Source organism: Ostrea edulis, chromosome 7 (assembly GCF_947568905.1).
Source record: "Ostrea edulis chromosome 7, xbOstEdul1.1, whole genome shotgun sequence".
NCBI lineage: Eukaryota > Metazoa > Mollusca > Bivalvia > Ostreida > Ostreidae > Ostrea > Ostrea edulis.
In genome coordinates, this window is record NC_079170.1 from 158298 (window position 1) to 185957 (window position 27660).

Here is a 27660-nt window from a genome sequence, read left to right on the forward strand (position 1 = left end):
ACATCATTGTAACTAAATGTATACTAATTATGATGCACTTAGTTCTTATTAAAAAGTTTTCTTTCATGGAAATATCAATTGTTTGTTAATCTTTTAGCCATGACAAATTCAATGTAAACTGTAAAAAGAAATACTAAGAATTTGACAATAAAAACTTTCGCAGTAGATGGTATATTGGTATTATAATGTAAATAATATGCAGATAAATATGTCGTAGTTGCTGTTTTTCTCTATCGATTATGATTTGTTTTAATTTAGTAGCAGCATTTACGTTTTGGATTGAGTGTTTTAACTTGGCTATATATTATGTATATTATTGTCATGAAAATAATTTTTACACAATAGCTTTAAAGATTCAATACCTGGTCTTTTAAAACAAACCACTATCAAAGTGTACAGATTTTCATGTAAAAATTGTTAATGAATTCCCTTGTTCATTTCAATTTATGCAGAGAGTGCAAAACATAAATCTTTCCCAAGGATGTCCTTTTCATTTGTTTAAGAAAGGGAGCTAACCGTTATCAATACAACATATTTATTTTCAATGTGAAGACAGAAAACATGCACTAAATTCTTGACGCCAAAACTTTACAATAGTATCAGACTTTCTATACACTAGTACTGATTAGTTTTCTAAATATGTGTAAATCAAAAGTTGTTGGTTTGCAATCGGTGTTCGATCAAACTCTCTGTCTGTCGGCCCCAGACCTACAAATAACCAGCGGAATCGATATAACTTGTACTTTAATATCTTTTTATAGTAAATGTTAATACATTGCATTTTATCTTGAATCGCCAGAAGAACATACATACTTGGTACAGGACCAGTAATTTTGAATGCTAGGATGTGACCATGGTTTACAATAGATACTGGTATAAACTAATTTAGCCTCAACACGTGAAGAAAGATCATTCTAACTGTAAAAATGCCAATACATCATACAACACCTCTTAAAGAATTTTATAAATTGAGTTACTTGATATTACGAAAACCTATTAATATCATGTAAAAAAAAAATTCACTTTTATTTAAGAGATAATCGTAATCATGACATAATAATCTCGTAATTTCAGGTATTTTTCTCGTAGTTAGGAGAAAATCATGTCGTAATTAAGAGATCTTTTCTCGTTAAAATGACATCTTTCCTGATAGATTTGAGATCATTATCTCGTAATTACGAGCTATTCGTCTCATAATTACGAGAGAGTTGAATGTAAATCTACATGTATTTTTCACATGATACTAATATGACTTTGTATAAAAGCATTCCATACATGATAGGACAAATTGATGAAATGAGATATATGTTCAATTAATTGCAGTTTCACATCGTATGACGGTTCATTACTTCTATAGATGCAAAAATCATAATTACAATTACTATAACTCATAAAGAGTTTAAGTTCATGTTCGATAACAAATTGATGTCCATGTAGAAAAGATTGCAATGATGTCCAGTTGATATACTTAGTCAATAATATATATATATATATATATATATATATATATATATATATATATATATCAAGGAAGGGATGTGACGTTTGTGTCATTACGCGATCCGACTGACAAATCGACCAAAACCGGAAATGGGTTCTCCAGCTGTTGACAATAACTAAATTCTCTTTCCTGGATACCCCAGATGTCAGTAGAGCCGTCGACATTGGGTTTGCATTCTGCATATTTGTCATAACACGTGATAGCCTCTCTTTCAAGTCTACATGCATTAGACGGATAGTCAGCCGAACACTCCGTATCATCCATGCAGTCCTTGAAACAAGCCTGTTTTAAAATACAATTTCATTGAATTCACATCGCTATTTGACATATCGTAGAATAGCATTGTTGTAAGAGCTAATGAAATCATACAATAATGACCACCGACTTTCGACTTAACCTTGAAAGCTAATAGGAACCAGCATCGTAGCATTGCATTTTTACAAGGGCATCTAAAATCAAATGCAAAATGCACAACAAGAACTAGCATACAAGAAAATCATAGTGACTTGATTTTGATATTAATTTTACATTCAGTTCAATAAGATTCCAGATTTTTATGTACGTAGCCATACTTCAATGAGTGATATAAATCGAACAAAAAATGCTACCTAAATCTTGCACAAAACGAAATTGAAAGTTCCATTATAATCTTGAAAACCAGAAGGGGCACGGATTAATTGGATTGTCTTTGTCAAAAAGGTACTCAGATATAAACGTACTATTGGTATACTTATCAAAAGGTACCCAGATATAAACATACTATTGGTATACTTGTGTGGTATAAATTATACTAATATACAAAAGGTACCCAAATATAAACGTACTATTGGTATACTTATCACAAGGTACTCAGATATAAACGTAATATTGGTATACTTATCAAAAGGTACCCAGATATAAACGTACTATTGGTATATTTGTGTGGTATAAATTATACTAATATACAAAAGGTACTCAGATATAAACGTACTATTGGTATACTTGTGTGGTATAAATTATACTAATATACAAAAGGTACTCAGATATAAACGTACTGTTGATATATTTGTGTGGTATAAATTATACTAATATATAAAGGGTACTTAGATATAAACGTACTATTGGTACACTTGTGTGGTATAAATTATACTAATATACAAAAGGTACCCAGATATAAACGTACTATTGGTATACTTGTGTGGTATAAATTATACGAATATACATTTATGCACAACGAACTAGTATCGGTCTAAGAAGACTTTAAAAATCATCAGGTTTTGAAAACTATGTGTTGGAAAACGAACCGAATATATTTGAAATGCCGAAATCAGACTGAATCGTACTTAAATGTTACCAGCAGAATGGAAGACATTAGTTTAACTGTTGAAGCTGTTTAACAAGTACATACAGCATCTCTCTCCTGTATGATACATGATGATTTCAAGTATTTAAAAGAAGTCAATTAAAACATATATATTTTTGCAACTAAAATGACATTTTAGAATATTAACAATTCGTATGTTTTGAGATGCACCCTAGTTATGTAAATGATAAAAAGATTTCTTTGGATTTTAACGAGATATTAATGTCGAATGCAAAACCCGCGTTAGTCATTTATGCATTTTCCTGCAATGTTTGCGACCTTCAGTCCCTGATTAACAAACTAGAGAAGGACATCTGATTACTTATATTTATAGTTTTTCTGTACTCTCTTAATGAAAATAATAATGATAAATATTATTGACTGTAAGTTATTTAAATACAGCTGAAAATTTTGACCTTTACATATCTCCATGTTTGGTAATCATTTTCATATTTATACGATGACAAAGAGAAATAGTCCAAGAAGGGCAAACTCTAAACGCATCAGAAATATAGGTATACGTTCTCTATCATTCATATTAAAATAAAATAGCTCTAGCAAGTTTATCGTTATTTCGGATTTCAAACATTTCGGTTGAGCATCCCTGGAGAGACATTGTTTGTCGAACTACGCATCTGGTGCATCAAAATTGGTACCGTATAAGTTTTACATTATGACCACTGGGTCGAGGCCTCTGCTGGTGGACTGTCAGTCCCCGAGGGTCTCTACAGCCCAGTAGCTAAGTACTTCGTTACTAGCTTGAAAATACGGATGTATGTTTAATTGCTGTAATAAAATTTAGAAATGCATTTCAAAATTAAGGATTATATCCCTCATGCATAGCTCTTATCCTTAGACGAATTTGACTCCACTTTTGGCACTCTGTCTTTCCCTAAAATGGCTCTAGCAAGTTTATCATTATTTCGGATTTCAATCATTTCGGTTGAGCATCACTGAAAAGACATTATTTCTGGAAATTCGCATCTGGTGCATCAACATTGGTACCGTATAAGTTTTACATTAAAAGTAATAAAGATATCAGTAAAACATATTTCCGTTTTTCCTACAACTGCAACAATCCAAATCGAAATATGTGGCACACTTCCTGGATTGTGCACAGGCGAATAGACAGCACTAAACATCGGATCTAACTAATATCTTCATAGTTGCAAATAATAAGCAATTGATTCAAATAGAAATACAGTGAATATAAAGAAATATCGTACCCAGGAAAGCTCATTACAATTTGTTTACAGGCGGGGTCAGGGAAACATGTTAATCACTGCATGAGAGAACGTACACAGGAACTTTCTCATACGCAGTTTCATCGCCCGAATTTGATTGATACACGAACCAAGTAAATACATGTAATGTGTATCCGGGGAGTACATAAGCACATACAATGCTTGCATATTGTCGTAGCATGCTATTCTATTACTTGTAGATATGACAACGTTTTATGATTTTATTTTGGCAAAACATTTCTTTTGATGGTATTTTATATTTGTTATATTTACTTCATTCTGTAAAACAAGAGTCTTTTTTCATATCTTTATATGTTAGGAGCACTCAGTGCCACTTGGACTTTACTATCATTACCAAATGCACGTCCTACACAGAAGAGCTCCTATATCTCAAGTTCCATATTACATACATGTACATCTTCATTGTCAACATTTTGCACGTCGTTTTGGATTTCTTTATCTTTCATTAAATGGAGTTTTTGTTATATCCGGGTGTTTTTTTTACGTGTATGAACATATGATATAGCCCTTCCCGTCTATCATAGTTTTACATCTGAATCTAATAAAGTAGGATACTCCACATATTTATCTAAAGTAATCACGATGGCATCAACTGTGACGTGAAAAACACGTAGACGTTCCCCCCTTTAGCAAAACGTGTGCAAACCACATATTTTCAAATCAGTTTACCTTTAAAAATATGGAGCAAATATATCGTCAAAGTAAATATATATCTGTATGATCGTGATGACTAAACATATCATTTTATATGACATGTCTTATTGTCATCCTGTTCGGTGGCAATATATTTTATTTGACTATTTGTATTGATATTTCATTAAAATACGCGCTTGTTACATGCGCGTGTTGATGACGTTACAGTAGTGCAAACGATTTGTTATTAATTTTACACTCATTTTAATGATGTTTGAGAATATCACAATTCCCGTGTATACTTTCATCCTACGATGGGATTAAACGTTTACATATATCTACCTGTACATCGCAGCTGTATCCTTCCCCGAGTAGCCGACTCCTCTGAAATCTCGTGAAAGAGTCCCATTCCGTGATGCCCTTACACTCAGCCATCAGCCTTTTCGAGGCATCATCCCATGTTGCTATATATTCATGATACAAGTTTATCAATACCTCAAACATATCCGTGTCTCTATAGATCAATATCAATAAAACGGCTTGTGACTTCTTATCTGTATATATCAATATCAATAAAACGGCTTGTGACTTCTTCCATATAATATTCCATACATCTAATACATAGATATATAGCGCTCTTGGTGTGATAGATATATAGCGCTCTTGGTGTGATAGATATATAGCGCTCTTGGTGTGATTAATATATAGCGCTCTTGCATTTCTCCTACAGAAGTAGAAGTTTCTTAGATTTCTTATTTACAAATATTATGTTATGTAATCTTAGTTGTAAAATGAAATTAAGCAATAATGATTTAAACAGCATTATATGAAGATTAACAAAAATAGGATTAGACAGAAGGTAACGCCTAAGTCTTCTCCTTTAAGGTACAAGGTAAAGTCCACATTATGGAGTACTGGTACATGTTACATGGTGGTGACCCTTGACCTTTCATTAATAATATATAAATGTCAGTAGTATCTTTATAGTTATTTGATTAGCAGAAACATCACCGTGTTTGTATGGAGTGTGTAGTAGATGCAACGATTTGTGTTGAAACAATCACACACCTGTACAAAAGATCACCGTCAACCACAAATAACACATTGAAATTGTTTTATTCAGTATGAAGGCACATAAATTTTCTTGAAAAAATAGTTTAACGTGGTCTTCGCGTTAAAAATTGCTTAAATGTGTTTTCTGAAACATTATCATATTCTACCCCTCAATGTCTAGCGAGCTGTCGAAGATTAAACCTTCCTGCAGGGCCTTGAGGTGAAAGCGCTCGTTAACACAGCATCGTTTCCAAGTATGAAACATCTGTTCATTTGTTTTCACACTCGAGTTATCAACAAACGGCAGATCATCTGATGAAATGTAATAATGATCAGAAATGGACAATGAACTCCAACTAAAGCAGTGTATGTAAAGGGGTTGCTGTTTGATGTAAAACTTATACGGTACCAATTTTGATGCACCAGATGCGCATTTCGACAAATAATGTCTCTGCAGTGATGCTCAAGCCGAAAGTTTGGAAATTCGAAATGACAAAAAAAAACTTTTAAGAGATATGAATGCATCTATAAAAGGTATTGTACAGCTCGTCCATCCATAGAGAAATATGATTTATTGATCTTTCATCGGCTCAAATGATTGTCAGTACTGCTCAAATGTTACTTTTCGTGGTTAACGACGCATTAGAGGCGTTGATTTTACATTAAACTTACAATCTATCGTAAGAAATCGGTTTTTCCCTTTTAAATTGTTGTCGGCCGTTTTGTCAACAGGTGCACTATAGTTCTTTATAGTAGCCAAACATACAGATTTTAACACTTACCAATCACAAAATGAACTGATCCCGGCCTTATTCTTTCTAAAGTAGAACATTCTCGTGGAATTTGTAGAACGCATTTCTTACAGAGTCGTGCTAGGGTTTTCGATTTGGCATTGGACAAAAACGCATATTGTAGTCCCATTCTGCTTTTCTTTCCATATGATTTTTTCTTCAATGAAAGGCGAAGATAACGAACAGTGATCAATCTCATAAAAAATATACATGTGGAAAAATCCATGATGATCATTATGATAGCGATGATTTAGTCTTAGTGAAAGGCCCAATATATCATGATGGCGATGATTTATGTTCAGCAAAGAGCCAAAGAATTTCGTGAAAGTTTCACATTAGTCAAACTCGCTTAATTTCTTATACAATGTATTAAATGTTCTAATCTAGTTTCCAATCCTCGGTAAAATAGTTATACCAATTGCCATTTGAACAAAACAATCATTCCTTGATGAACTCGATTTTAATGTCACAAAGTATCAGCACTTTTAAAGTTGCTTTAAGATGAAAAGTTGAATAAATGCATAGTGATCAATTTCATAAATCCTACAGAATTAAGAAAAAGACAAACACGGATCCTTTCCCGTAGTATATCAAGGTTTCATTTCTAAGGTAATATACGAAAAAATCTATATTTATCACCAATGATGTTGGACGTTTGGTAAAGGCACAATTACTACCTATGATAAACGGTTTGATGTGTCTCCAGAATCAAGAATCAAACCTTGTTGCTAAGCAAGCGCCTGAATCACTACGCTACTAGAAATGACAGAAAATTAAAATAAAGAGATATTAATGAATTACTTTCGATTTACTCTTGAGACTTTTTTTTATCCGTTTTATTTTTTTTTTCTTCAAAATACCATATATGACATGTCCTCCTTATTGTATATTTTCTGCGGTATGTAGATGTGCGGAAATAATTGTCTATTACATTCCGAAATAAATGGTCTAATCAATCACGTAATGGTGAGTTTGTTTCGCGAGATGTGCTTGCTTAATACGAGCTATCAGTTCTCATCCGTCTTCTCGCAAAGTAACGCATTTTTATCAATTAGAAGCTACATCATGATTCTATTAAAGATAGGAAGATTTTCTTTCTGTTTGTGAAATGCCGACAGACAGCTTGGAAACTGGACTGAGACATGTTGTAGGAATCCAGACAATTTGTCTGTAGTGGAACTTTAAAGCCCTCGCTGTTTAACGATGTATTGCAAACTTATTAAACACTTACTCTGTGCATTATTTTAATGATGTCAATTCTGTATAGGCTGTTGTCACCTGGATCTAATGAATGGTCTCTCACACGCATCATGTGTTTCACTTGCAAAACTTCAAACAAATGTTTCTGGTACGTTTTAATTTTTAACACAGTAAGTAAAGTAATGGTGAAATTGAATCAGCACACAATATAAAGCACTAACACGGTTCGTGCTAATTAGAGATTTGTACATTTTCTAATTTCACCATAAACTGTTATTTTGAACGTGATTATAATTTCAATAAATTACACACTATAAAAGACAAAACTGGTTACCGTGTGCATCTGCAGCCATCGCTGTACACAGCTTTCTCTGAAGTAACTCCCTAGGAACACAGTCATCGTTCCTGTAATCAAACGTTTAGATTCTTATTGACGTCTGATTTCGGATTTCAACATTTAAATGCAGTTATCTTAAAGTAACATATGAGCAATAATAGGATACGATGATGATGATGATGACGATGATGATGATGTTTTCTAAAGTAAAATTATGTACTGTACTCACTGAGATAAAACAACATGTGCAAGGAAGAAATGCAAAATGTTTCTGAACATCTTCAATGTGATCTTTCTAAACAAAAGGTGATCGCATATCTAAAAATGAAAAAAGAAAGAAGAGTATCACTACTTCACATTTGTGTATTGTATCAGTAAATACTAATAGACTAATTCAAGTGTAATTATTATTGTTGGAATGTGCAAAAAGCTTCATTTCATAATTATAATAACGACCTAATTACCTCAAAAAGGGGCAAACTGTTATCTTACGATTTACCTACCTTCAGGAGCTTTGCAGGTCTTTAAACAAAATATTTCTCCAAGGCTATATTGTGTATTTATAGCATCACGAATACAATAATCATTATTTTTTTTATCAATACAGAAGATTGAATCCCACAGCATTAAACGATGTGAAAGCGTTTAATATCTAAAGAAAACATCATCTTATCTTCTTGTACAATACTGGGAAATGCATTGTATCTTCGTCCTCTTTCAATTCCTGTCGTAACAGGTTGAATTCATGTGCTGCTGCTATGACATTAAGACTACGGTGAAGAAAAACTCATTTTATCTCCCATTTCGTAGTGCTCACAATAATTTGTTATTTCTGAGCCTTAATGGTCTCACAAATGTCTATTTTATGAATGAATACCATTATCCAGCACACATGAGTGGATATTCTGATTTACTTTCGGATAGACTGTGTATTTTATGTCCTTCAGATAGTGTAGAAGAAGAATGTCACTTTTTACTTCATTGTTCCTCTTATTCAAATCTTAGAGTAATCTTGTTTACCAGCATCGGATTTAACCCCATTGTGATCAATATGTCAGATTTAGGCAGAACAAAATTTCTATTATTAAATTTTCCAAGACAAACTGCAAAAGTCCTGTTCTCTGCATACACCTACAGACAGTATATCATATACAATAATAGTAAAAGTCATGCGTAATACATGTACCACTGTATTTATTATCTAATTTTTTTTTTCTGTAAAAAGTGACATGTAGGCCCGATGGGCCGGGTGTTTAAATTCCTATTATTCTGTTTAATGTATTTGTCATTTCTGTAATGTATAAAACTCATGTCCCTATGATAAATCATTTACTTACTACTTTCAATCATCATATCCGAATTTTCTCTCCTTGTGTTTGAAACACATCAATGGCATAGCTATTGCATGACTAAGTCCTGCATGTATGTGTCAAAATTTACATTTCTAAATTTCATATTTCAAAGTGATCATTAAAAACCATTCATATCAATCACGGTTATAATAGGAGATATGAGACCGGTCAATGTTCGTTATATTCACCTTTTACTAATTGTGAAATAAAGGTCTTAAGTGGAATTTACTCGGCGTTTTAGGGTCCATCTTTATCGAGAAATAATTCGGATCAGGTAATGATTTTACAATCTGACACGGTCTGGGCGTAAACAAGGGGAGAGACAAATTCAGATATTATGATACATACTTCCTCTGAAAACCCTTAATAAATATAAAAAAAAAATTAAAAGACATCAAGCGCATACACTGGCAGGTAAGCTATAATAATGTTTTACTTACTTACAAAAATTAAAAGAAAAAGAAAAAAATTGAAGTGTCATGAATGAATTTCCAAACTTTCAAACGAAACGCATTTTCAAATTTATTCTAGGAACATGTCTTTCTGGAACATTTTGCAGTGTATCATAAATCATGCAAAAAATGAAAAAGACATTAACATCATTATTAACGAGTTGCTCCATGAATGAAATGACACTAAAAGTCATTATTATATCATATTTCCAATGTAAATTTCCTCCACATGAAAGCCCAAGGAAAGAAATACGGCATCCATGAAATAAAGTTACTCGTGAATGGAACTTGCATTTTATTCTTTTAATTCCTTAAAGTTTTGAAAGCGTTTTCAGGGAAAATAATTATCATAATGTCTTAATCAGTCGCCCCTTCGTTTTCACCGAGACTGTGTTAGATTTTAAAATCATGAACTGATCCAATTTACTCGTATTTCTCACTAAAGATCGACTCTCAAATACATAGTGAATCCCACCTTAATAGTAGCCACCATTTAGTGAATCCCACCTTAATAGTAGCCACCATTTAGTGAATCCCACCTTAATAGTAGCCACCATTTAGTGAATCCCACCTTAATAGTAGCCACCATTTAGTGAATCCCACCTTAATAGTAGCCACCATTTAGTGAATCCCACCTTAATAGTAGCCACCATTTAGTGAATCCCACCTTAATAGTAGCCACCATTTAGTGAATCCCACCTTAATAGTAGCCACCATTTAGTGAATCCCACCTTAATAGTAGCCACCATTTAGTGAATCCCACCTTAATAGTAGCCACCATTTAGTGAATCCCACCTTAATAGTAGCCACCATTTAGTGAATCCCACCTTAACAGTAGCCACCATTTATGTTACTTGTTATAAACTATCATCACGGGTTTTAGTATTATTATGTGAAACTTATACGGTACCAATTTTGATGCACCAGATGCGCATTTCGACAAATAATGTCTCTTCAGTGATGCTCAACCGAAATGTTTGAAATCCGAAATAACTATGAAGTTTTAGAGCTAAATATAGCCAAAAACAGCGTGCCAAAAAAGTGGAGCCAAATTCGTCCAAGGATAAGAGCTATGCATGAGGGAGATAATCCTTAATTTTGAAATGAATTTCTAAATTTTCTAACAGCAATTAAATATACATCCGTATTTTCAAGCTAGTAACGAAGTACTTAGCTACTGGGCTGTAGAGACCCTCGGGGACTAACAGTCCACCAGCAGAGGCCTCGACCCAGGGGTCATAATGTAAAACTTATCCGGCACCAATTTTGATGAACCAGATGCGCATTTCGACAAATAATATATCATTACACAATTTTACAATTACTCAAAGCGATTTACATAATACATGTATATATTTGTATAACCATAATGGAAAGACAGATACATTCTTAAGACATGCATAAAAATGTTAAAGAGGAAAGAAGAAAAACGATTAACATAACGTTAAAATATTGTATCAAATAAAAAAACATTTCATATGATCAAATGACCCTTTCATTGATATATATTATAATGGTCATTGGTTTGAGGGAATTCCAGTCAACTTCTTTCCTGTAGATGTCTTTATCAAAATTTAAACTTCTCTGCGATCGCAAGTGGGGAAAGTTATAATTAAAAATACAATGCAAGTTTACAATAATACGAACTCGGTCACTAAAGATTCGGGTGTCACATGGTTAAACTTCTCTGCGATCGCAAGTGAGGAAAGTTATCATTAGAAATACAATGTAAGTTTATAATAATACGAACTCGGTCACTAAAGATTCGGGTGTCACGTGGTTTTAATGTATAGGATATTAGATACTAACAAATCATCATGAAATTGAATTATTGTCTGTTTTTCTTTTTTTATCCATTAAGAGTGCATGGTTATGTCGCTGAAATATATTTTGAAAAGTCTGGCAATATGTTCATAATTGATATACAAAATGCTTTTGGATGAAACACAAGACTTATTCATAAATTCATGGTAATTCAAAAATACATGTATATCATTATATGTTTAAACTTACACAGTAAATCACGCTTATAACGAAGTGTGGAGGACGAACAATTTAGATTCGTTATAAGCGCAATTATATATATCCAATACTTCAAGATTATATCAAAACTACAGAGAATAAAAATATATTTGCTGTAAGCGTCAATTCATCATAAGCGTGCTCGTTTTAATTGTGTTTTACTGAATTTCAAAAGCGTTTCGTTTCAAGACAAATATGATTGAAGTGAAACTCCCTCTTAACATTTCTCTATTAATTTAACACATGCTTGAAAATTAGATAGATGAAAGTGTTTAGTGTGTGTATTTGAATGAGAATGTCATCTTTTTTCGTTTGAAAACGTAGAAAAAAGATACTAATTTAAACAAATCATCAAAAAATCACAAATACCTGCGTATCAATGGAAGGACTTACATTAGATGAATGGAGTCCCTGCTATTTCGTTACACGTTACCTATATGATGTAATATGCACATGCAGTACCCACCTTCAAAGGTGCGTTTTATTTTTCAACCACGTGACCAGTCACGCGGACAATGCCAGTCTCTCTATTCCTGCTGTATGTCGGACTGACCCTGACGGGCTGTGGGGGTTCAGCGTTTACAGAGGACTCCAATGAGTACGTATATTGTTGATTTCATATAGTGACCCCTATATGTCATTGGATGACAGGCTACTGACAACAAATTAATGTTACAGAGATTTCAACAGCATTTCAAAAATTCTATGGTCGTTATAACGATGTAGTTTGCCAATACAACATACCATTGGGTCAAATGCTGTTTAACGTGATTCATACCGATTGTTTAGTTTGCCAATACAACTTATCATTGGGTCAAATGCTGTTTAACGTGATTCATACCGATTGTTTAGTTTGCCAATACAACCTATCATTGGATCAAATGCTGTTTAACGTGATTCATACCGATTGTTTAGTTTCCAAATACAACATATCATTGGGTAAAATGCTGTTTAACGTGATTCATACCGATTGTTAGGCCGCTCTTGGTACACTGAATCTGATTACGTATTATCCGTTTACCTGATCAAGATATAGGGCTCACGGTGGGTGTAACTGGTCGACAGGAGATTTCTGCTGGGCACCTGATCCCACATGGTATATTCAGGGACCCGTGTTTCCCTAGCTCTATTTTGTATTCCCTGTAGGATTCATCAATGTTCTTTATATTCACTTTTTCATGACAATGGCAATGATATTAAATAAAGTTTAAATATAGCAGGTTAAAAACATATTGGTGAAACGCACATAACCTATGAATCATAGCAGAAACAATGTAATCGTCGGTTTTTTGTTGTTGTTGTTGTTTTCTAATCATATTTTCATGTACGTAAAACGAATTCCAGAATAAAATTGTTAAATTATAGATACTGTTGTGATTATTGTAGTTTGTTTTTCTTGATTTAGTGATCAATGTGGGTGTGTGGAGCGGCATCCCCAACAGATGATTTGCTCATCTGAAGCAGGTGAGCACTTTGTTACTGAATACACCGCGGAAGATTTAAATTACAGTAAAATAAATGTAAATATGAGGTAAATATTTGACTGAATAAAATCCAGACAAATGTAATTTCATTTCTTATTCCAAATGATCAAAAAGATTTTAAACCAAATAAAAACTGGATAAAATCATTTTCCAATGCATCTGGGCAAAAATACCATGTTGCTAACATTTTCCTGGTATCAATAAAGTCATGTCTGAATTCATTTTAGCATTTAAAGGAAAATTACTGGTATCAATAAAGTCATGTCTGAATTCATTTTAGCATTTAAAGGAAAATTACTGGTATCAATAAAGTCATGTCTGAATTCATTTTAGCATTTAAAGGAAAATTACTGGTATCAATAAAGTCATGTCTGAATTCATTTTAGCATTTAAAGGAAAATTACTGGTATCAATAAAGTCATGTCTGAATTCATTTTAGCATTTAAAGGAAAATTACTGAGCAAGTATGCTTTACATGCTGCTCCGTCGATAAGGATTCGACCCCAGATAATTCTGGATCCCTTGCAGCATGATATTAGAAAACGGAGCATGTTGAACCCCCCGCCGCCCTCTAAACAACAAATAATGCCTTCATCAACCAGACTCACTGTAACGAACATATTCCGCGTGGATAAGGTTTTCAAAGGAGTAAGTTTTGATATTTAGCAGTCAAGACCATATATTATTTTTTTCTGTGTAAATCTATATTAAAGAAGACCATTGCTTTAACAAATTAATGACAAGAGATTAATGATCACAAAAGATAGAATGTCGTTTTAGAGTGGATGTCTGTTTTGTTATTTCACATGATTTGTGATCATACTTTGTGATCAGATTTTACGATATTCTTTATCACAAAAACAGCGATGTTGTAATTTGCTATAAAGACAGAAGAAACACTACTGATATGCATGCAAGTCTTGATACATATTTTAAAAAATCGTTGTTCTGCACTTTTTAAAAACTTTAATGGCTTTTTCTTAATTTACAGAACATCGTACCAGATACAGAAATAAAAGTTCGCTCTGTTGAGGATGGGTCGGGTTGTCAACTTTCTTTTGCAGTCAATAGAACATACCTTGTCACAGGTAACATTTACAGTCGATCATTTAATTTCCACCAGTCGCAGTAACCTATATGTTAGGAGAGATGGTGGGTGTTTTCAGGTACACTGTGTGTTATCTAAACGTAAACGAACATTAACAGATCGAATTATATATTTGATTTAGCTTGGATTTGGTAGGCTTGTGTGAAAAAGAATCATAACGGACATTCTCCTTCATTATGTAAGCGATCCTTTCATATATGTTTCATTTTTTTGATATTCTATTGAACCTAGAAGTGAACGTTAAACAACCAACTCTTTTTAACAACTCAGCTTTACTACAAACAGTATGACTTCATCTTCGCCATTGTCAACTTCACATTTATATGTAGCAATATTCCATTATCACTTGTATATAGTGTATATGTCTCTCAACCGATTCGATGTACAAGAGCATATTCTGTGTATCATCAGGCTGGCTACTGCCAAACAAGTGGGTGTTTCAGTTTTCCAATAGTCTCCTTTAAAGTCAAAATTCGCAAATTCTATGGTGATTATAGTGATCTAGTTTGCAAGTACAACCTGACATTAGGTTGACTGCTGTCTGGAGTGTTTCATACCGATTGTTAGGTCATTCTTTACAAACTGATTTTGACTACGAATTACCCTGATCTAGATATAGCTCAGAGGGGGTGTCACTGGTTAGCAGGGGATGCCTTACTCCTCATAGGCAGCTGATCCCACCTCTGGTGTTTTCAAGGGCCCATGTTTACCCTACTCTCCATTTTGTTTTCTTTGAGATCCATTACTTTATTTAAAAGATGAGTCGTAAACCAAAGTTTTACTTTATCTCAAATCTATTTTCGGGTTCCTTTCGTCTGATTTCGTTTCGTTCGGTTCCATTTCGCTAGGTTTCGTTTCATTGCGATTTGCTTTACCTGGACGGTTATGCCACTCTTCTGAGCGTTAAATCATTTCATCTTGATTTATATATTCAATATATATTCATACTTAATGGACACTGCATCAACATCTTTAAACTATGTGTCTACTTTATCCGTTTGTTTGTTCGTTCTATGTCCCTTTGAGAATGTTTCACTCATATTGAAACGTCACTAGCTGTAGGTGAAGTGAGGCTTCTTTAATGTGGCCTTCCGTGATACGAAACTTCCACTTTTAAATCACGAGCACTTGATGAAGGATACCTCCAATTGAATGTTTACATCTTAGGTTTGAGGTACGAGCGGAGCTGGAGCCCACATAGCGAACACTCTCCACCAATAAGCTACCGCATAGTTTTTGGTACATATTCTAATGTAGAACTGTCATTCCCTATTTTGGTTCCACTCTAACCCGGTGGATAATAGATCGAACAAACTTGATGATATACCACACGAGGTTGTTGACAAACTGTAATTACATGCTTCTTGTTGAAAAGATATCTAGTCGATTTTCTCTGCAAAACTTCGAACAGATAAATGTATTATGATTATATCCTTTGAGAGTGATTACTGTTCGCTATCTTCCCCACTTTTCACAATAGATTGATCGATTGTTTGTTTTACGTCCCGTTGAGACTTTTTCACTTATATTGAGACGTCACCAGCTGGAGATGAGGTACCACAAAGTTAGCCCTATGCTTAGCGCTTAGGGTTCGTTATCGTGCCAACTCCTGTCGCGACACAGGAACTTTGTATTAATGTCATATCCGAACGATTCTCACTTCTAAGTGCCAAGGGTTAGGCGAAGAAGCGATCACTACCTGTTTTAACGTCTTAGTTTTGACGCCGCTATAGCACGAGCGGAAATCGAACGCACGACCTCTTAGTTGCGAATCAAATGTTCTACCACTGAGCTAGCGCAATGAGTTTTTTAATTAGATTTGCTTTCATTATTTACTGACAGAATCATGTTACAAACTCCAGTATAGATTTCTACATCTTTGAAAAGCCATATTTCGAACAAGAAGTTTCAATTCGGAACTAAAGTATCCATTTCATATCAGCAATTGTTAGAAAATTATTTCAATATCAAAAAATACAATAAAAATACAATAAACCCAAATGGTTCGGCATCACAAAGAAATAATTGCTTCATACAAATTGCACCTGTGATTTAAGGACTTGCTGCCCAAGTCATATTGCCAATTGTTACCAAAAATGACCGAACACTTTTTTAGTTTATCAAATCACCAATGACATATCAAAATTCAAACGTCAGACAACAATTTCTTGTAATTTTGAAATTAGAATTTCTTTATTTACATAGAAACTATAACCAAAACATTTGTCTAGAGAAGCATAATGTAAAACATTTACTGTAGAGATTTTTTTTACACAGTTTTCATAAAATTCAATTGGAGTTGCCTTTTTCTCTCAATTAACTTTTACATCTTTTTATCTCATCTTCGCATCTTTTAACGCGTTTCCAGCATTTTTAATTACGGTTCAGAATGAAAAATATTTTACTTCCTAGTATACAGTTAACACCTTTTTAAAACATGACTTTCATGGATATATAATTATACATTGATGTGGCTTCAGTAGGAAATTATCAAAATAACACAATGCACAGAAGTTGCTGGAACTACTATTTTACAGGAAAGTTTCATATCCATGGTAACATCGATATAAGTAGCTGTGATTGGACGGCATGCTGGGAGTATGGTGTGTCACGTTTCCAGAAAATCAACCTGAAAAGAAAGGGATACAAGTGTAACGTCCAGGTACTGTGAGAATCCAACATATGTACTAAGTGCTGAAAGAATCCAACACATGTATCAGGTCTGTGAGAATCCAACATATGTACTAAGAATCTAAAACATGCATCAGGTACTTATAGAATTAAACACATGTACATGTACCAGGTACATAGAGAATTACACATGTATCAGGTACTTAGAGAATTAAACACATGTATCAGGTACTGTGAGAATTAAACAAATGCGGCAGCTGGTGCTGTGAGAATGAAACATATATCAAGTGCTGAAAGAATTAAACACATGTGCCAGGTGCGGAAAGAATGGACAAGTGGAGATAAGTGATCGATCTCATAAATCCTATAAAAGATACAAAATTAAGCAAAGGACAGAGACCCCTGGACATTCCACTGGTGAGATCATGTAACCTTGAGGGGTAGGGATCCCTTGTTGACCGGTCACACCATATACATTGACCACGAAAACGGAGTAACCCGTAGTCAAAATCAGCATAACGACTTCACAATTTGAATGAAACACGTCAGACAGCGTTCGACCCAGTAATGGCTTGTATTTGCAAACTAGATCAAATACGTATATCAGGTGCTGAAAGATTCAAACATATGCATCACATGCTGAGATGATCGAACAAATGTAGCAGATGCTGAGAGGATCAAACAAATGTAGCACATGCTGAGAGGATCAAACAAATGTAGCACATGCTGAGAGGATCGAACAAATGTAGCAGATGCTGAGAGGATCAAACAAATGTAGCACATGCTGAGAGGATCGAACAAATGCATCATATGCTGAGAGGATCAAACATATGCATCACATGCTGAGAGGATCAAACAAATGTAGCAGATGCTGAGAGGATCAAACAAATGCATCATATGTTGAGAGGATCGAACAAATGCATCAGATGCTGAGAGGATCAAACAAATGTAGCACATGCTGAGAGGATCAAACAAATGCATCACATGTTGAGAGGATCGAACAAATGCATCAGATGCTGAGAGGATCAAACAAATGTAGCACATGCTGAGAGGATCAAACAAATGCATCACATGCTGACAGGATCAAACAAATGTAGCACATGCTGAGAGGATCAAACAAATGTAGCACATGCTGAGAGGATCAAACAAATGTAGCAGATGCTGAGAAGTTCAAACAAATGCATCACATGCTGAGAGGATCAAACAAATGCATCACATGCTGAGAGGATCAAACAAATGTAGCAGATGCTGAGAGGATCAAACAAATGTAGCACATGCTGAGAGGATCAAACAAATGTAGCAGATCCTGAGAAGATCAAACAAATGGATCACATGCTGAGAGGATCGAACAAATGCATCACATGCTGAGAGGATCAAACAAATGTAGCACATGCTGAGAGGATCAAACAAATGTAAGAGATGCTGTGTAATGAAACACACGAACTGGGTGTTTTAAAATTACTATGCCCTGAAAGTAAAACAAATAGGCATCTTTTTCTAATTATAGGAGCATGCATATTAAGAACATGATACTTGGCCTATAAGTAGTTTTTATCTTATCCACAAGGTTCTTATAGACAGACACACATACAGACGGACGGACGCACTGTACCATACTAAGATGATACCCGTCTATGAAAGGTATAACAATTATTGCAAACTACTTTTAACCAGAAAGAAATGTGAAACATGTCTATATGCATGTACTGAACTCCATGAATTTCTGGGGCTTCGCCTTTTGGGTCCTATAACGTCACGCAGGTATATTGCACGTTATTTTCCAAAATGACCAATTACCAGAGCCAGGTAAAACTCATTACGCAATATATGCTAAAGCATTACAACACAATTAAACAAAAGTTTTAATTTAATTGTTCACGTTGCGTAATTGATGCCTCTTCTCATTTTTTATAAATGTTGGTGACGTTTCAATATGAGTGATAACTGTACCTGACGCCACATTTATCACATCGATCTTGTTTAATACAGAAGAACAATGCTGATTCACAGGCAGATGTATCGAAATGATTCTGTATCATTCTAACAAATAAAGCTTTTAAATGTTGTTATACATATCTAAATGAAATACGAATACATATTATTACATATATTTAATAAAGGATGTTGTATTACGAATTTAAATGAATATATACTCTGTTGTAGATATGTAATGAAGCAAACGAATGTGCAAGCAATCCAAAAACCTGCATGTGGCCTTCCGGACATAAAGGGATGTGCTACTCAAAGCATGCCAAATGTTACATGTCCAGCCGCTTTGGAAAGGCAGTTTGGGCAACACTACATTCTAGAATGAATAGATGTTTACGAAAAAACTTTTAACAGCAAAAAGATTCCAGCACAAATTTATTTAGTTCCTCGACTCTATCTCATTTGTGCACTTCTAGATAAAATTAGTTCTCAAACTGTGGTATTTCATATATGCTACATTTCTTATATAGACTTGACACCAGGAACCTGTGATCCACTGGGTGGAATGATACGCCGTAAGGTTCAGATATATCTAACCTGATAATTCTCGATGTTTTACCATCAGAATTTATTTGCACAAGTGTCCTCTTTTCATGAAAGTTTTATACAAAAATATCCTGCAAATCAAATGCAATTCCGTGTAAAGATTGGCGTTTCGCTTTGTATTCAAAGTGCGTGTCTCCACCCAGATTTTGAGAGGTGACTATTTGTTCCGCATTACAAGCCTTAACATACGCAATTTTCTTCGTTTTCTTCGATGTAGCCACGTAAGCAATGCCTCCATCTATCGCGAAGTTTTGTTTTTCTTTCACGGAAAAATCCGGATTAAGTACCGTAAGCCAATTATTATCTGCAAAGATGACAATATCGTCCATTGAAGTAAAACTTTCAATCGCAACCCAGGATTTATCGGGATTTTTCTCAACATCTGACTTTTTCCATTGATGTTGTAAACGGCAATATACATACCAAAGGCAACATAAACCTCGTGCAGTACATTGGTTTGAGCTATTGCATGCGGATTATCATCACATTCGTCTATATATATACGTATGAAAGGTGAAGATAACGAACAGTGATCAATCTCATAAATCATATTTATCCAAGTATTGCCCCTGACGTCATATATTTGGATAATTTGATTCACTGACAACAGCACAGTGTCATTGTATCCATATAGACCATGATACAGATACCCACTGTCCTGTATTGCATGTTCGGATACCATTTTGGAAATAATCTTCATTAAATTTCCATGTTCGCCAAATTCAACTTCGGTATGATAATAAAACTATTACTATGCGGTGACACGACGCTGCTCAGTTGTATCACGGTTCGACATGATGCCAGTGAGCAAAACCTTCATCAAGAGCCCTCTTTCCTTTCTCAATTTTGTCTGTACAACATAGTAGGAAGAGGTGACCAGATATAAAGGATACCGAGGGGCTGCGCCTGTGTTATGTGCTAAGCATAGTAAAGATAACCCATTTATTTGCAGATGTACTTATAACGTGTACATAGGGAGGAGAAAATTTTAATATTAACCCTTAATAGACCGTATAATCGCGGTATGGAATCATTCTACTGATTTGTTTCAGAATTTACATATCTTCATTGATTGTGGTGTAGAATTTCAATTTCTTGAAAAGTATCTCAAAAGGTATTGGATTATTATCAAAGGGAGGCTCATGTTTGGATTCATAAGTTAATATAAATTGTAAGACATTTCAATGATTCTTGTGGTACTAATGATTTAATTAAAGGATTAAATAACATTCAATTATGTATGGTTCCACATTCCGATCCGTTGGATTTAACCTATGGGTCGGGAAATTAGTTTTTTTTAATCAAAATGTGTTTAACTCTACACTATGATTCCCTTTTATGCAGAATATGATATGGAGTGTCCCCAGTAATTGTTAGAGTAGTCAATGTATCAAAGTTACAAGTACAGTTTGAAAGCTTCGTTCAAAGTATATGTAGAATGCTTTGATGAAAAGGTGAAGATAACGAACGGTGATCAGGTTGGTAAAATTTACAATTTTGAAAGATTTTCATTTTATGATTGAATGCTAATAAAAAGTAAATTTGCTTTAGTTAACTAGCCTAAAACATTCAACAGATAATTAACTTTTTATAATTAAGTTGTTGGTTTGTTGTTTAATTTACGTCTTAAGTTTGACGGGGCGCGAACTCACGACCTCCCAGTTACTCTCTACTACTGTGTGTGTAAGTACATGTATTGTCTCCGACATCTTCGTTCTGTATCCGTGATAACGTAATTGTGGGTATTCCATGATACGGTTAAGTAGAGTAGGTTAGGTATAATTTGTCGATTTAAAAATCTAGAGTTCGTAAGTTAGGAAACTAGTATTTGGTGCCAACATTGTTTTCAAATTACGAAGTAAAGAAATATATTAGATATTGTTTTTGTTTGTTATATATAATCTCGTTTTGGGAAATGTGTTGACGGTGCTACCATTGGGGTCACCGTGGCTGGATATATATCTCCGAATCCCGATTTCTTTCCAAGTAAGGGTGAATTCCTTTTTTTTTTTTTTTTTTTTTTTTTGGAATGTTTTCCAGAGGTTCCAATCCAAACTAGGGACTAACATTTTGTATTTGACAGCTGAAAGTGCGGAATAAGATGCCAATATAGGTATTTTTCAAGTTTCAAGACCAGAGATGGCGGGTTCGAAATCTCGACACAAAAGCACTAACTTAGCGCCTGACATAGATTATATCAATGGAATTTCGATGTTTGATAGATAAGAATAGGGGTAAAGCAATCACTATGTGACGTCATAGTCTACAAATTTCCAAGAAGTATGGCGGAATCATAAGACTGCAATGAAATTGAGGCAGCACATGTAAGTTCAAAATCTATTAACAAGATGTGACTGCAAGATAAAAAAGGCGATCGTTAGCATTCTTTGGCCAGAAGGCGCATTATGCGAGCTTCACACAAACCTCTTAACAGGAACATCGTTCAACTTTTCCTGTCCAGTCTTGAAAAAACCTTGAATGCAAGACCTCGCCATTATTACAATGATTACATATGGCGTCGACTTCAGTTTACACGTTTTGATACCGATTGCAAATAAACCTACATTGTATATCGAATTACCGGTACAAAAGCTACTGTTGAGAAGAAGAATCAAAACGTTAATTCATGGACAATTTAATTATGTCTTCGTTTTAATTTGGCAGTCGATTTTAAATATGTCCTTGTCTTTCTCTATTCGAAAATTTTAAAAACGTTGTCAAAAGACACAATCATTCGGTCACATTGATACAGTATGTATAACGAAAGCAGATATTTCTCTTTTAAAACGTTTTATTCCACTAAAATTGTTTGTAAAACAACATTAAGATGTATAACATAAAAAGAACAGAAACTATAGCAATAAATTTTTGTTGCATTGTTCACTCGGTTTTACACCAGATATGATTCACATTGTCTGCATGTACTACATTATATGTAGAAAAGTATACAAAACATTTCTTACGTAAATCTACGACTACCAGTGAAGACCGTCCCACTCGTAAACGTACGTTCTGTCTGAAGTTACGTCTACTGTTACGTATATGAACTTTAGTAAATGCAAGGTGAAGATAACGAACAGTGATCAATCTCATAACTCCTGCAAGCAATACAAAATAGATAGTTGGGCAAACACAGACCCCTGGACACACCAGAGGTGGGATTAGGTGCCTAGGAGGAGTAAGCATCCCCTGTTGACCGGTCACACGCGCCGTGAGCCCTATATCCTGATCAGGTAAACGGAGTTATCTACAGTCAAAATCAGTGTGCCAAGAACGGTTAGGCGGTATGAAACACGTCAGACAGCATTTGACCCAATGATAGGTTGTATTGACGAACTAGATCGTTATAACGACCATAGAATTTGCGAAATGCTGACTTCAATCGAGACTTTTGAAACTTCTGTACCATCAACTTGTTTGTCAGTAGCTTACCTCGATTTAAAAACTGACTATACGCAGAACAAGCTCTTCCATATCGAAACAGTTGAGATATATAAACACCATATGCAGGTGATGATGGAATATTGCTACATAAATATGGGAAGTTGACGATGGAGAAGCTGAAATCATCCCGTTTGTCATACAGTTGAGTTGTCAGTTTGCCTTTAATGTCTACTTTCAATAGAATATCTAAATATGATGCAGAAGTGGACGACTCTGTGGTGTCCTTTATTTCGAGCTCATAAATATGTGTCCTGAGTCCTACATCTGAGAGATTTCTCCATTTGACGGAAAAGCAGAGCATTAATCTGATTGTTACACCTACATGTATGTCAAGACCTGGAAAATAGTCACATCAAGTAGCAATCAAGTCAAATGATACAAACAATAAAAATGATGGATGAATAATGGACGAAAAACGTGCGATCCAGTATGGAGTGCACGTCATTGAAAAAAACATATACTAAATCGACGTTTAGGGTGAAAAACGAATTATGATTTTATTCTGTCCAATTTTTAGAACCTCAATATACGCAAGCTTCGGGCAGTTTGATTCGCTAGCTAATACAAAATGCACTCTAACATTAATTCTTTCAATATGTTTTGAATTTCCCTCGTTACATGTACCATACACATGTTATATAAGAAAGTCAGGCTGAAGGTTAACTACACTAAGAGTCTAAAGGCATTACCTATAGCCCATGATGTTTATTTTATTTCAAGACAACCCCGCCCTCACCCCCCACTCCCCGATATTTCGCACCTACATGCATTCTCACAATGCAAGTAAACAACAAGGGCACCGCTAAGCGGAGCATCCCCTCGCGGCAGGAAATATCATGAACATATGCATGCAAGATGAAGATAACGAACAGTGATCAATCTCATAACTCCTACAAGCAATACAAAATAGATAGTTGGGCAAACACGGACCCCTGGACACACCAGAGGTGGGATCAGGTGCCTAGGAGGAGTAAGCATCCCCTGTTGACCGGTCACACCCGCCGTGAGCCCCATATCCTGATCAGGTAAACGGAGTTATCCGCAGTCAAAATCAGTGTGCCAAGAACGGCTTAACAATCGGTATGAAACACGTCAGACAGCATTTGACCCAATACGAGGTTGTATTGACGAACTAAATCGTTATAACGACCATAGAATTTGCGAAATGCTGACTTCAATCGAGACTGTTGAAATCCCTGTACCATCAACTTGTTTGTCAGTAGCTTACCTCGATTTAAAAACTGACTATACCCAGAACAAGCTCTTGCATATCGAATCAGCATGCATTATCAAGACATAAATGAGGAATGAGGCCAATATATTGATATATATAATATAATATAATAATTCCCAGATTTGTATACTGTTTAATAAAAATTGAAACTTTTTAAAAGAACACGACGATGAAAACTGACATTTATAGTTTCACATTTTGAATTCTTTTGTGATATAATAAAACGTTAGTAATCAGTACACATGTATGCATAATAGACAGCGAATACAAGGGAAGCAACTCTCATACTTTTCAACATTCTGCACTACGTACTCTGTGTAAACCGGCCAATTTCTTTGGAACCACACACAGCCGGTTTAATCAGATTATACTGTATAGCTATTTATTATTGATTAAAATTCAGATACCTCTAACATCATTTGGTGGTGGCGGTGGGGGCATTATTAACATGGTATTTTTAATAAACCTATCAAGGTGCATATCATTTGGGGGGGGGGGGGGTATGTGATTGTGCAGTTTCCCTTATTCTTCTCATTCTATATATTCATATATAATAATAATACCATATTTATATAGCACCCTTTTCATACACTATGTACGCTCAAAAGTGCTTTACAATGCATTTATACCTTACAAGAGAATGTTATACACATAATACATAGAAAATAAATAAAACATTAAAAGCTGTACCTATATTTTTGTATGTATTGTATATATAGGTTTTTGTTAAATATATATAGCTATTTATTATTGATTAAAATTCAGATACCTCTAACATCATTAAGTGGTGGTGGTGGTATAATCAATATGGCATTTTTAATAAACCTATCAAGGTGCATATTATCTTGGGGGGGGGGGCATATACATACGTGATTGGGCAGTTTCCCTTATTCCTAGCAGAAACATATCACGTATGCACTAAATTTCAGTAATTTACTTACCTGAATATACCTCACAGTTGTTGTATGGAGAATGCATGAACTCAGAAAATTCGTATGTAAAAAGACAATATACCGGTGTTGACAGGTCGACGAAGCTTGTGAAATATCTTTATAGCTTTCAAGAATTACGTACTCCTCGAGAATTAATTCAGAATTAATTCTGTAAACAGACACGTGTGGTAATTCTGTATTGTAAACACGTGGGGTAATCTGGTAATGAAATCAAATTATTTTAATTACTCAATATCAGAGATAGCGCTTTTAATTCCTACAGACTGTCTTACCTGCAGCAGACGTAAGCTGTCTCGTTTTATTTAAACTGGTTCCCTGTTAATTGGTGCAACCGAAGTGACCAGAATCGTAACTTGAGAGGGTACCAGTTTGAATTAACCGGAAGTGAGTATTGTCAACTCGTACATAAAATTTCACGATTTTTTTTTTTTTGGTAGTAAAGACGCGATATTTTAAGAAATATTTCACTGATTAACTTGAAAATGAATAGGGTTCGTCTTTTTACAATGCCACTTATGTATGTGAAGGTTGCGAATCGTTAGTGCAAAGGTTCTCTTTAAATCTTGCCCACAAGTTGTAATGGACACACACACACAAACACACACACGGATACACGCACAGTAGCGATGCTATATCCCCTCCGCAACTAGTTGCGCGAGGGGATGATAATGAAAATGACAATTTATTTATCTACGTTACGCCCCAATGCCTTTCATCGTTTTTGATAACTCTACTATTAGTGACTTCACATTTAATTTATCCCAGTCCTATAGCTTTACATAGTAATTGCAATACCGATTTACATACAACAATAGGGTTGTCTAATGCATAATAGCCAGACCTTTTGATGTTATTGTGCACGTATAAATGAAATCCAAATTAATATGCTGCTGTAGATATTTCATGAACGTAGTGAATGTACAAATGATCCAAAAACTGCACGTGGCCAACGGAACATAAAGGGATGTGTTACCCAAAGCATGCCAAATGTTACATGTCCAGACCATTCGGAAAGGCAGTTTAGGCAACATTTAAGTCTAGAGTGAGTAGCTGTTTACGAAGACTTTGCCAGCAAAAAAGATTCGAACACACATTCATTTTATTTTATTCCTCGATTCTGTTTTACAATAAAATGTCCAGCTACGTGCAAATTCTATGATGTGACCGGTCAACAGGGGATGCTTCCCAGCAGGCAAGCGACGTTGTTTCAACGTTGAGAATAGGTTGAATATTGGTTGCAACGTTGAACAACTATAATTCAACGTTGTTTCAACGTTGAAGTTTCAACGTCGAAACCACAACGTTTTATCAACGGTGAAACAACGTTGAAGATATAACATATTTTCAACGTTGCATGTTCGTTGATATTTCAACGTTGAAAGAACGTTGAAGGTATGACATATTTTCAACGTTGAATGTTTGTCGATCTTTCACGTTGAAACAACGTTGAAGGTATGACATATTTTCAACATTGAATGTTTGTCGATCTTTCAACATTGAAATAACGTTGAAAGTATAACATATTTTCAACGTTGAAATGTTTGTCGATCTTTCAACGTTGCATCAACGATGATGATATAACATATTTTCAACGTTGAATATTTGTTAATATCTCAACGTTCAAACAACGTTGATTATTCAACATATTTTCAACATTGAAAAAGTGACGCGGATTCAATTATCATTCAACGTTGTTTCATCGTCGAAACATCAACGTTGAGGATGTAACAAATTTTCAACGTCAAAACATCATAGAATGCACAACCTGTTTTAAAATTTGTTGTTTTGACATTTTAAAATGTATATGAATTTTCAACCTTTGGCTATTCATATATAGTTATTGTGTGTTTTAATTATTATTTAATTTACAACCAATTGCGTAGAACATGGGTAATTCTCTTGAATTTTTTCTCCTTTTCGAAATTCTTTTATTACTTTTCAGCAGTATGACTTTTCAGTTATACATTTGTAATCTATATTGTTCATATGCAACATTGTTTTTCATTTGTTTGAGTGTATTGTACGGAAACAATATTATGATTTCTTTTTCTTTATAAGCTTTGTAGCATACAAAGGAAGGCGTAGGGTATATTGCATATTTGTTAAATGGTTTTTTCCAATCTTTTCAACCTGGCGATAGAGAAGACGTATCTATTGTCGGACACCCCGACATAGACTTCTTTTTTTAAACTTAATTACTTAACCTTACCAATTTTCCCACTGGAAACAATTTTCGTCTTTCGGGTACCCCTCCCCCCTTAAAATCCTGCAGCAGGCATTTCACGAAGCTACCTTAAGACTAATACGCGTCCTTAGTATGTCT

The 27660-nt window shown here is 34.6% G+C and overlaps 1 protein-coding gene across 1 annotated transcript; it reads left to right on the forward strand.

Moving 5' to 3' along the window:
- Positions 1-14017: 14017 nt before the first annotated feature.
- Positions 14018-19511, forward strand: LOC125656814 (metalloproteinase inhibitor 2-like). Its single transcript, XM_048887394.2, has 4 exons — positions 14018-14080; positions 14424-14520; positions 17078-17202; positions 19335-19511. The coding sequence occupies exons 1-4, from the start codon at positions 14018-14020 to the stop codon at positions 19509-19511; spliced, it is 462 nt and encodes a 153-aa protein (XP_048743351.2).
- The last annotated feature ends 8149 nt before the right edge of the window (positions 19512-27660 follow it).

What these genes read in the sequence shown, in the direction of transcription:
- LOC125656814 (XM_048887394.2), top strand. Translation starts at nt 14,018, where the DNA reads ATGCCTTCATCAACCAGACTCACTGTAACGAACATATTCCGCGTGGAT. An exon ending in TGGATAAGGTTTTCAAAGGA is followed by an intron (nt 14,081 to 14,423) that starts GTAAGTTTTGAT and finishes CTTAATTTACAG; the next exon opens with AACATCGTACCAGATACAGA. An exon ending in GATACAAGTGTAACGTCCAG is followed by an intron (nt 17,203 to 19,334) that starts GTACTGTGAGAA and finishes ACTCTGTTGTAG; the next exon opens with ATATGTAATGAAGCAAACGA.